This window comes from Schistocerca gregaria, chromosome 1, assembly GCF_023897955.1.
Source record: "Schistocerca gregaria isolate iqSchGreg1 chromosome 1, iqSchGreg1.2, whole genome shotgun sequence".
NCBI lineage: Eukaryota > Metazoa > Arthropoda > Insecta > Orthoptera > Acrididae > Schistocerca > Schistocerca gregaria.
Genome location: NC_064920.1, coordinates 738,267,580 through 738,279,968, shown reverse-complemented (window position 1 = coordinate 738,279,968; position 12,389 = coordinate 738,267,580). Strand labels below are relative to the sequence as shown.

The 12,389-nt window shown below is 43.2% G+C and overlaps 1 protein-coding gene across 8 annotated transcripts in view; it reads left to right on the top strand.

Annotated features, from left to right (window-relative positions):
* The window catches only part of LOC126267225 (diacylglycerol kinase theta), a 662,574-nt gene that overhangs the window by 267,917 nt on the left and 382,268 nt on the right, over positions 1 to 12,389 (top strand). For all 8 annotated transcript variants that reach the window (XM_049972276.1, XM_049972256.1, XM_049972247.1 and 5 more), the window contains exon 3: positions 3,860 to 3,962. In XM_049972276.1, coding sequence (XP_049828233.1) covers positions 3,860 to 3,962 — 103 coding nt within the window. The remainder of the gene's footprint in view (positions 1 to 3,859; positions 3,963 to 12,389) is intronic.

Below are 12,389 nucleotides of genomic sequence, written 5' to 3'. Positions count from 1 at the left end.
TCGAAAGTATAAGTTGGTCAAACAATATTTAGTGAGGAACAAGAAAGATCAAGGGACAACGAAGACCAACAAACGCGCGTTTGCAAACATTTTCAGGACCGCAAGGATGATTGTAAAAATGGATTTCACTTAAAAGGCATTTTTCAATTGAATGAAAGACCAGTGGCTGAACATGACTCCTTGCCGGCTGATACATCGTCAAGCCAAGAAAACTCAACAAAGGTAAATGAGCGTCAGCCTGTGTCATCTCCCGCTAAGTTCATGATGACAATGGCACACCAAATTATTTTGTTTCATTCCACGACTTATTGTCTTCAGCCAGAAAACGGACACCAGTGCTTCTCACATTCACAGAAAATGTGAACAGAAAGAAGCTGGAAAATAAAAGAAAAAGTCTTTTTTTAGCCAGTCACATCGAAGAAACATCAAGAAGAGACTACATCTACAGGACAAATTATCAGAGTCAGGTTCCTCGGAATTCTCTGAACCAACAAATGAAGATAATGCCGCATATTCTTAACTATGCAACATTAAATTCGGTGATCCAGTAGCCGCGGAACAATGTCGTTGCAACGGCAGTGAATGATACAGGCTGACAATTATTGAACTATAGGAAATAAAATCGTTATAACTTTGCGCTAGGACGTTCACACTGCACGGTTGGCATCGGGGCATGGTGGAAATTAGTATACGCTTGCGAATTTGGTTTAGCGACTAAGCCCACTTTCATTTGGATAGGTTCTTCAATCAGCAAAATTGGCGAATTTGGGGTACTGAGAATTCGTATTTCACGATGGAGAAGTCTCTTCGCCCTCAACGGGTGACTGTGTGGTGTGCAATGTCCAGACACGGAATAATCGGTGCGATATTCCTTGATGGCACGGTGACTACCGAACATTACGTGAAGATTTTGGAAGATGATTTCATAGCCATTACCCAAAGTGACTCCCCTTTCGACAACATGTGGTTCATACAAGACGGATCTCGATCCGATGAAAGTAAGAGAGTGTTTGAGGCCCTGGAGGAGCACTTTGGGACCGCGCTCTCGCTCTGGTGTAGCCAGAGGCCACTGGAATGGGCCTCGACTGGTCGCTATATTCTCCGGATCAGAACACATGCGACTCCTTTTTGTGGGGCTGTGTTAAAGACAAGGTTTACAGCAATAATTCAAAACCATCGATGAGCTGAAAACAGCCATTCAGAAGATCATCGACAACATCGATGTTCCGACCCTTCAGCGGATCATGCAGAATTTTGCTGCTTGTCTACGCCACAGCATCGCCAATGATGGCAGGCATACCAAACATGTCATAACCTAAATCCGAATATCTGTAGTGACGTTTACATGTTGAATAAAGTATTTGCATGCGTTGTTTGTAACTAACGTACGTTTTTTTCGTATAGTTCAATAATTGTCAACCAGTATCATGAGCCATGTGTTGTTTCAGTGAAAAAGAAAGACTAATTTGTGAAAAATGCGTTTATACACTCCTGGAAATGGAAATAAGAACACCGTGAATTCATTGTCCCAGGAAGGGGAAAGTTAATTGACACATTCCTGGGGTCAGATACGTCACATGATCACACTGACAGAACCACAGGCACATAGACACAGGCAACAGAGCATGCACAATGTCGGCACTAGTACAGTGTATATCCACCTTTCACAGCAATGCAGGCTGCTATTCTCCCATGGAGACGATCGTAGAGATGCTGGATGTAGTCCTGTGGAACGTCTTGCCATGCCATTTCCACCTGGCGCCTCAGTTGGACCAGTGTTCGTGCTGGACGTGCAGACCGCGTGAGACGACGCTACATCCAGTCCCAAACATGCTCAATGGGGGACAGATCAGGAGATCTTGCTGGCCAGGGTAGTTGACTTACACCTTCTAGAGCACGTTGGGTGGCACGGGATACATGCGGACGTGCATTGTCCTGTTGGAACAGCAAGTTCCCTTGCCGGTCTAGGAATGGTAGAACGATGAGTTCGATGACGGTCTGGATGTACCGTGCACTATTCAGTGTCCCCTCGACGATCACCAGAGGTGTACGGCCAGTGTAGGAGATCGCTCCCCACACCATGATGCCTCGGTCGTATGCAGTCCTGATTGTGGCGCTCACCTGCACGGCGCCAAACACGCATACGACCATCATTGGCACCAAGGCAGAAGCGACTCTCATCGCTGAAGACGACACGTCTACATTCGTCCCTCCATTCACGCCTGTCGCGACACCACTGGAGGCGGGCTGCACGATGTTGGGGCGTGAGCGGAAGACGGCCTAACGGTGTGCGGGACCGTAGCCCAGCTTCATGGAGACGGTTGCGAAGTGTCCTCGCCGATACCCCAGGAGCAACAGTGTCCCTAATTTGCTGGGAAGTGGCGGTGCGGTCCCCTACGGCACTGTGTAGGATCCTACGGTCTTGGCGTGCATCCGTGCGTCGCTGCGGTCCGGTCCCAGGTCGACGGGCACGTGCTCCTTCCGCCGACCACTGGCGACAACATCGATGTACTGTGGAGACCTCACGCCCCACGTGTTGAGCAATTCGGCGATACGTCCACCCGGCCTCCCGCATGCCCACTATACGCCCTCGCTCAAAGTCCGTCAACTGCACATACGGTTCACGTCCACGCTGTCGCGGCATGCTACCAGTGTTAAAGACTGCGATGGAGCTCCGTATGCCACGACAAACTGGCTGACACTGACGGCGGCGGTGCACAAATGCTGCGCAGCTAGCGCCATTCGACGGCCAACACCGCGGTTCCTGGTGTGTCCGCTGTGCCGTGCGTGTGATCATTGCTTGTACAGCCCTCTCGCAGTGTCCGGAGCAAGTATGGTGGGTCTGACACACCGGTGTCAATGTGTTCTTTTTTCCATTTCCAGGAGTGTACTTTTTGTACTGACCCTATTCGCTGGATTTACGATTCTGTTCACCTTACTTGAAGAAGGTAGATAGGCCATGCTGTTCATTCTTTAGATGAATTTTGTGAAACTGTTATCAAAATTTATAAGTAGGCAAACATTTCGGGATAGCCGCGCGGCCTAACAAGCCGCTTCCGAGATCCAGGGAGGCGCGCCGGCTCCAGACTGAATCCGTCCGGCTGATAAACGACGACGGCCTCTGTGCCCGCCAGCCTGGATCGAGTTTTTATGCGGTTTCCTGCATCCGATTAGGTGAATTCCGGGCTGATACCCACGTCCCGCCTCAGCTGCACAATTTGAAAAAAATTTAGAAAACGTTTTCACACGCCCTGACAAGTAGAATTAAATTTACAGTATGTAATAAAATAAAGCTATATCTGCAGATAGCCGGCCGATGTGGCCGAGCGGTTTTAGGTGCTTCAGTCTGGAACCGCGCGACTGCTACGGTCGCAGGCTCGAATCCTGCCTCGGGCATGGCTGTGTGTGATGTCCTTAGGTTAGTTAGGTTTCAGTAGTTCTAAGTTCTAGGGGACTGATGACCTCAGATGTTAAGTCCCATAGTGCTCAGAGCCATTTGAACCATATCTACAGACATGTTAATATCTCACCTGAAATTTGCAATTTTAGAGTTTTTCTTGCCAAGATTTTCATGTCACCTAATATCACAGTACATAAATTATTTACCACTTGAAATCTTGCTCGTCTAGTATAACATGCTGTGCGACTTTGCTTCAAGGTGTTCGATTTACTACCATAGCGACTAATCCTGATTAATCCAAATGTTTACAATTTGTGACAAAGTTTTGCCGACGTGAAAGACCTCTTACGTGCCAGAGGAAAAACTAGATGCATTACATTTTTAACAAAAGTTGCTTACAATATATGTTTCCATTGCCTCACTCATATATGTTAATTTTTCTTCTTTGTTATGTTACAGAATCCCGTGGCCCACTGCTGGTCCGAACAAACACACCACAAACGGAAGTTCTGCAATGTATGCAGGAAGAAGCTCGATGACAGCTTGTCAATACACTGTGAAAGTAAGTAAACCTCATTTCGCCACCTTACGTTTGAGTTTTATAGAATCTGTGGTGCCAAATGTCAAGAGCATAGCAGAACTCATGCAACTATAAGGAGATGTAGTAATGGAATATCCTTGTAGACGTAACCACTCACTTAAATTAGAGACACAACAAGACGTTTATTCAAACAAGACTTCTATGAGTGAAGAAAATTCACAGCCCGTGAAGCACGACTTGTATCTTTATAGGCGTCACTAGAATTCACTGTAGCAATGTGTAAAATTGAGGAAGTCTACGTCGTGCTGATAGACCAGTCGCATACACCGTGTGTAGAGTTTGTCATCAGTATGTAGGCTTCTAGTTGAGCCTAGTGGTGAGCGCAGTGATTCTCGGCTACAATATTCCATGCAGTCATACCGGATGGTTATGATTACTCGCCGAAACCCAGTGTGGGCTGAAATTATAGCATGGCAGTGAAACTTGCTAGATAAGCTAATGCGTTACTGCAGAACCAATGTACGTCAAAAAAAAAAAAAAAAAAAAAAAAAAAAAAAAAAAAAAAAAAAAAAAAAAAAAAAGCTCAAATTTTGACCACCTGGTGCAAATCTGGTGCTGTACAGCATCTCGTCGATAGATTTTCACCTGGTGGCCAAAACTGGAACTAATTTGTTTCTAGCGTAAATCGGTTCCGCTTTAACGCATTAGAATATCTACAAACCTCCGCTGCCATAGGATAATTACAGCCCGCACTGGCCCTTTGTGAGCGGCTGCCTTTTAACTATAGCCACCAGGTGCATTCAAACAACAGAAATTGACCGTCAGACTGCACTACTGTGAGGTTACATTATGTCTCTGAGGCTGACTGTGAGGATTACCAAAGAAGTAAGCAGATCGAAATTACTGAATGGCGCATTGATAATTGGGGCCCGGTGTTAAGCAATAATCTTAAGCGGAAAAAGCTGACTGGACGAGAAAATACTCCAGTTCCTGTTAATGAAGCCCCATTGCAGGCGAAACCATGCAATAACATCCCGGAGAACTGCGCAAGGAACGTCTGTGAAAAATACATTGTACACTATATCTCTTCTCCATATTGTGTCTACAGAAATGCAATATGGAATTTTTGATTCTGTCATGGTATAAACATTTTGTTTGTTCTTTCCAAACTAGTTAAAATGAGCGTTTTCTCATCGGGAGTGGACTTTTATCTTGAAAAACACATGAACCACAGGGAGAGATACAAAATTAATTTAAATGTAAGACAATTCCATTTTACATCCTCCTTGTAATAAAATCAACGTCACTTATACCACTATTAGCTGATTACGACTGTTCGCAGTTATCAACTGTGTAGTCCTATACACGTAAATTTAGGTTGCCAGTCTTTGTGGGTGCTACAAATGTGTATACAGTATGTCATTTTACTACGCAGCCGTCGTACTAAACACGAGCGAGAACAACGTCCCATAGTCGCTCGTGTTTAATACGATGGCTACGAATTAAACTGGCAGATGTACATTTGCATACACCCGCAAAGGGTGACGGTGTAAATTTTCGAAAGTAAGAATACGTACTTGAAAATGGTAAAGAGTCGAAATCAACTGATATTGGTAAGAGTGACAGTGATTTTATTGCAGGCAGGGTCAGAGTGGAATTGTTTTTCAATAAATTTGTGTGTGTAGCACCAGACACGAAAAAAATTGTAAATTTAAGTTTATTTCGAGTATTATTGTCGTAAGTATATTCGTGTGCAAAACTTAAGAACCAAAATAACTTTCGCATGATGCATCACTGCCAAGTAACATAGCTGGATGTAACTTGGAGCACACATAGAAAAAGAACTGCTACAGTACACTACAAAAGACAACTGGAAGAAATATGCAATGAGACGAACAAAAATTACACTTTTATTCAAATGTCATAATTCCACTGAAGTCACCACAGTTTCCTTTATGTTTATGTGTGTATTAGAGTCACCAGCGAGCCCATGTCCTAGGTTCATGAAGCACCTGATTCAGTTCCTGTTCACTTCCGACGATAGTTGCTATGCCATCAGAGAATTATATAAAACTGATTTATTTCTCTGTGTTTGACGTACAACTCTCATATCAACACTTGCGTCACCCCCTATTCAATATACTATACTGTATTAATATGCGGTGACAATACACTGATCAGTCAGAACACTATGACCATTTACCTAATAGCCGGTGTGTACACCTTTGGCACGGATAACAGCGGCGACGCATCGTGACATGGAAGCAACGACGCCTTGCTAGTACGCTGAAGGGAATTGGCACCACATCTGCACACACGAGTCACCTAATTCCCGTAAATTGCGGGTAGGGAGCGATGAGCTCTGACGCTAAGTCCAATCACATTCCAAGCGTGTTCGATAGGGTTCAGGTCTTGTGAGTTAGGGGGACAGCACATCAACTGGAACTCGCCACTGTGTTCCTCGAACCACTCCACGCCTTGTGACGTGGCGCATTACCTTCTTTATAAATGACACTGCCGTCGGCAAACATGATCTTCATGAAGGAGTTGACGTGGTATGCAACCAGTGTACAATACTCCTCGGCCGTCATGGAACCTTGTACGAGCTCCACTGCACGCATGGATGCCCACGTGAACGTTCCCCAGAGCATAAAGGAGCCGCCGCAATCTTCTCTCCCCATCAGTACACGTGTCAAGGAGCTGTTCCCCTGGAAGACGATGGGTTCGTGCTTTCCCATCGGCATGATAAAGAAGGTATCGGAATTCATGATACCGTGCAACGCCCTGGCACTGCGCCAACGTCCGGTGCCGATGGTTACGTGCCCATTTCAACCGTTGTCGTCGGATTCGCGGTGTTAACAATGGCACATGTGTGGGTTGTCGGCTGCGGAGGCTCATCGTTACGAGTATTCGGTGCACTGCGTGTTCAGACACACTTGTGTTCTGCCCAGCATTAAAATCTGATGTTACTTCCTCTACAGTTAGCCGCCTGACCTGTTTTATCAGTCTGCCCAGACTACGACGTCCGACATCTGTAATGAGGGGTGGCCGCCCAAACCCACGACCTCTGGAAATGGTTTCACCTTGATTTCTCCAGGTGTTGAAGACACTCACCACAGCACTTCTCGAACACCCGACAAGCCGTGTAAGTTCCGAAATGCTCGTGCCGAGCGTCCAGGCCACCACAATGTGCCCGCGGTCAAACTGAGATAGAACGCACGCCTTCCCTTTTCTACACACGGACAGCATGCTCGCTGATACTACAGGGTGGCGCGTGAAATGTGTTACCATTTTGTTTTTGAATATAAACTTTATTGTCAATACAATCTGACAGGAACATATACTACAATGAAGAGCCGTCCATAGAGAATGCTTATAACTTAGCACATGCTCAATATGTCCACCATTTCGTTTCCTAACTTCCTTCAAACAAACACTGAAGCTAGTGATTACCCTACAGCACATGTCTTCCGTAATTTCACTGCAAGCTTGAAGAATAAGTCTTCTGAGCTCCATTAAATCAGGTGGACGTTTCGGGAAACCCCAAAGAAAAAATTCACATGGATTGAGGTCTGGACTATTGGGGGCCAATTTCGTCCGTCATTGAAGCGACCTGGAAACCTGAGTGAAATGATCCACATGTCGAAATGTTCGTGTTAAAACTCCAACACAGTGTTTGCAGTTGTGGCCTTGTTCGATCTTGTATGAACCATTGCTTGTTGAAGGGCAAGGCAGTAGCAAGAAGCTGTGGAATGAAGCTATTGCGAAGCATGCTCAAATAACGCTCGCTGTTCACAATTTCTTCAAGGAAACAGGTTCCAATAAGTCCGTGACTGGAAATTGCTACCCACACTGTAATCCTCGGAAAATAATGTTGTCGTTCATGAAGCACTTGTGGGTTTTAGTGGCCCAAAAGCGTACATTTTGTTTCTTAACCACACCGTCTAAATGAAAATGCGCCTCGTCTGAAAACCAAACGTTGTTGAGAGTTTCTTCCCTATCCTCCGCCCACTGAGCAAACAGTAGTCTCTGCTGCTTGTGTTCTTCAGTGAGCTTCTGTACACACGTCATCTTGTATGGGTACATATGGAGGTCATTTTTAAGAATGCGTTGAACGGGTCTGGGTATTCCCAGTTGCACTGCTGCCTTTCTGCACGATTTCCCGGGACTTCTCTGTACAGCAACTCGTACCGCTTCAATATTCTCCGGCGAACAAACAGGCTTAGGCCGAAGTCGCTTCGCTTCCAATACTGTTCCTTCCACTACAAATTTATCGTACAACCTGTGGATGGTCTTTTTGCAAGGGACGCATCGTGTGTTAAACTGTTGTCGAAAACGCCTCTGAGTCACAAGGCCTTTCATTTCATGAAAAAGTAACACAATTGCCGATCGTTGTTGTGTCGTCAGTCTTCCATTGTCAGCCATTGCTGCTTAGTAGTCTCCTAGCGTCAGTATCTTGAATTACACGTCATTTCGTAACTCATTTGTGTTTCCAAGCTCTGCAGGTACTGCTGTAGAGATCCCAGCGGGATATCTAATGTGCGTCGTAAATTGTGAAAGAATCAATTGGTAACACATTTTGTGCGCCACTCTGTACATGCAGTGTGCGTGAGTCTGACTAGTCATTATTTGCCAGGTACCGCTGCTATCGTCTGGACGGGTTTATATCGATAGTAGGTCGGTGGTTATAATATTCTGGCTGATCAGTGTATGCAACCCTGGCTTACATGAGAAGACTCCAAAAAGTAAGTTATACATTATTATGGCAGGGCAAGCAACAGTTATTGAATGCTACAGCACACTTAAAAGCAACACGGATAAACTGTTTTCTTTTTAAAGCAACACGGATAAACTGTTTTCTTTTTTTAACATAGTAATCAAGTCTCCCACTCTGCACTTGATACCAAACTGCCTAAGAATAATAACAAATTCCATTCCATGAATGCAAGTATTGTTTCCCTATTTTTCCTAAAACAGCCCTCTCTCATAAACCGCAATGCTTAACATGCTTTTACAGAAACTCTCGCTCTCCTTACATTCTGTTTTCCTTCTAGTATTCGATAATCTTGTGAGTACTTCAGACATATTATGGTGATTGTGCGGAAATTTTCACATACACTCGCTCTTGTTTTGTTCGGAAACGTTTTCAATACCTGATGGCGTTCTCCAGTTTCATGAATTTCATTCATGAGCCTGTGTATTTGTTGGTTTGGTCCTTAGCCTGAAGTCCCCAAGAGTTCCACTGGTATTTTATCAATATTTCAACATTTGTTTGTTCCGAGTTCGTGAAAAGCTTTTTGAATTTCAAAGTTACGGATCAAATCTCTCGTGTCATCTTCTTGCACCAAGTCGTCATTTTCAGTTGATCTAATTTCTTCTGGGTAACTATAAAGTACCTGCAGGTAATGTTTCCGTCTTCTCGCCTTAGTTTCTGCTTCCAATCACCTTTCTCTGCTCTATTCGCTGTGAACCTTATTGTATCATCTCTGAAGTGATATATGTGCGCAACATCTACGTTACATTGTTTCTATGACGTGACAAATTTACTTCATTCATCCTTCAGTAACTTTTCTTCATTTCTGGTAAATTTCATTTATGAGTAATATATGCTGTTAGTTTCCTCTGTAGACATCTTTAGTTCTGAAATTTTGTTGATTTCAGCACCTCTTCTATCACCGATAGTTTCTCTTTTCTGCCTTTTAATATTAGTATTTACTCTGGTGCATTTTCTGCATCTCTGCAACCATTCCCTCGGTTTACACACACTGAAATGTATTTTGCCATGTTTTCTGGTCAGCGTTTTTAGGTACTTCAATGTGTCTAGGTTACTTTGCTTCTGCTGCTTTCTTTTTAACTTCTCGAATTTTAACAGATATTTCATTAGTGCTACATTGAGGTCATTATCAATGTCAGCCTGTGGATAGCTCTTGCTGTACTTAACTTGACTCCGGAACTTCGTTTCACCAAAATATACTCAACATTTTATTTTCTTGAGCCTTTGGCATCTTCACTGTATATTTCCTTTACAAGGATTCTCGAACAGTGTATTCGCAATGACCAACTCGTGCCAAGCAGAAAATTCCATTAATCTTTCTCTTTTCTCACTTCTTTGCTGAGATCGAACTATGTCGTCTTTTTTCTGTTCACTACTTTCGCCAACGGCGGAGTTCCAGTTTCTCATTACTTTACATTCCCTTCCACTTTGACTTATTTTACGAGGTCATTTATGGTATTACATATTCTTTAATATCATTGCCATCTTTTAGTTGTTTTGCATACTTGTACCTATTTTTACAATGTCTTGGATATCCATACAAATTCACCATAAACATTCTCTCGGTTTGCTGTATATACCCAATTACGCTAGTGTCAACTTCCGTATTCATTACTACTCCTGGTCCTGCCTTCCCATTAGTTGAGCCAATATTAATAATACTAACCATCAAATTGCATTGATTCCGGAAATATCTGTCAAAATCCTTTCCATTTCAACCTGTGGATATTTTAGTTTCCCACACTATCTTTGTGTTCTACGTTCCATGCCTGTTCCAGTTAGCGTTCCCTTGTTATCTGATAGGTCCTCCCAAATAGTCTCTGCCAGGAAACCCGAGAGAGAATTATACAGCAACACATGGTTTGCGTGTTCCAGTTTATTTTGTGAACGTCTTTAACCATTTCCAGCAAAATTTGGTACACGTACGACTTACCATCCAAAAAAAGATTCTGTCAGGATAAGACAACCTCGGCACCCGTAATGGGTAGGAGTATGGATGTGAACTCCATATCACGTGGAAAAATTTAAACCAAATATGATACACATATTGTTTACTATCCGGAAATTGGCTGTGACATTCTTAACATCTTTAAACAGTGGAGAGAGTTGACAGGGGGATAACATTTAGAAATAATTCAAAATAGTTTATGCTAAAACCGAATCCTTAGCTTTCGCGGCCGCAAAGCTGATTATGTTAGTTCCTAAATTTCATTCTCAGGCTTCGAGGTGGGAACTGAAAGGTAAAAATATTCTAAATGGACTAATGTTAGCGTGGAACTCGAAGTTTTTAAAATGCAGCAAAGGTGTTTAGTAATGTTCCCATTGACGTGTAAGTCAAAGATTAATTGAGGAGAACTACTGAACTACTGGAGCTTTATAATTCCAATTGCTAACTCTTAGAACAAGTATAAGAGCATAGAATCTTGTAAAGAACTAAACGTGCCTTTGTGTACTGCGAAATCTTGGTAAATAACTGGGCGGTGCTGGAGTAGCCAGCTAGTCTCTTTACATAAAAGTGGACACTTGTCCTGAGACCGGCACGGCACCACGTGTCCTTGGAAACTGTGAAGACTCGGGCAGTAATTTGCTTCAAAATTAAAGAGGAGTTCTGTGAGAATTCTACGCGCCACTGGACTATTTTTCGAATTATTGATTTTTCACTTTTCCTGTTGCGCCTGGTACATTCCAGAAAATTTCGCTCCATAGTATTTCAAGACTACAAGCAGATCTCTGTATAAAATCCCTATACTGAATCAATTCTTATTTCGAAATAGCTTGAAGTTATAATATAATATAATAATAGCCCTCCCACGTAGAAAATTGATCAAAATGGGGTGTCCCAAGTCTGATCCATAGTATTGGTAACCATTTATTCCTGTTTGGTCACTGAATAGAGACTTTTTAGAGCAACTGAAGAGCTATCTGAAGAATATTTATTTGTTCTGATTTCGAAAGCCAATAATAATGGCCATGTGAGCTTCCAGCACAACGGTCCAATGATGCCTTCAACAGATGCTGTTTCATAGCAAAATTTGATTTTACCAATGGAAAGAACAACTGTATTTATTTATCTTATGAACTGGTTTTCGCCAAGCAAGGCCATCGTCTGATTATTGTCTGACAGCGGTCTTGTAAAACCAAATCTGTTTCACACGATAAAAAAGCACTTCAGAACATTCATAGTTTTGTATTCATTCATAGAAAAGTAAAAACAGAACCACTGAGAATGAAACTTAGGAACTAACATAATCAGCTTAGCAATAGGAATCACGCCGCCCGTGGGCCTGATCCCGTTGCTGGTGCTTTGGTGTCTGCTAATAGCATTTCACTACTATCGCCATAGTAATGTATAGCATAAATTGCTTTGCCGTTTCTAATACCAACGGAGAGATAACCAATTTAAAGATACTCTGCGGGATTACAGTCTCTAAGTTGCCACTGCTGTTCGACCCAAAAACGCTAAGCATGTAACTGGTAGCCTTTCATACTATTACAGCTTCTAATCACGGAGGAAGGCTTTCCACTGAGCTACAATACAATGATGGCGAAATTTCTCCCCATTCTTCCAAAAAACACTGTGAAAAGATGTGGGGTTTTTCGACGAATCTAAGTAGTACATACCCGATTCTCTAGATAATCCCAGAGGTTGTTGAAGGCTCATTCGGGTCTACAAA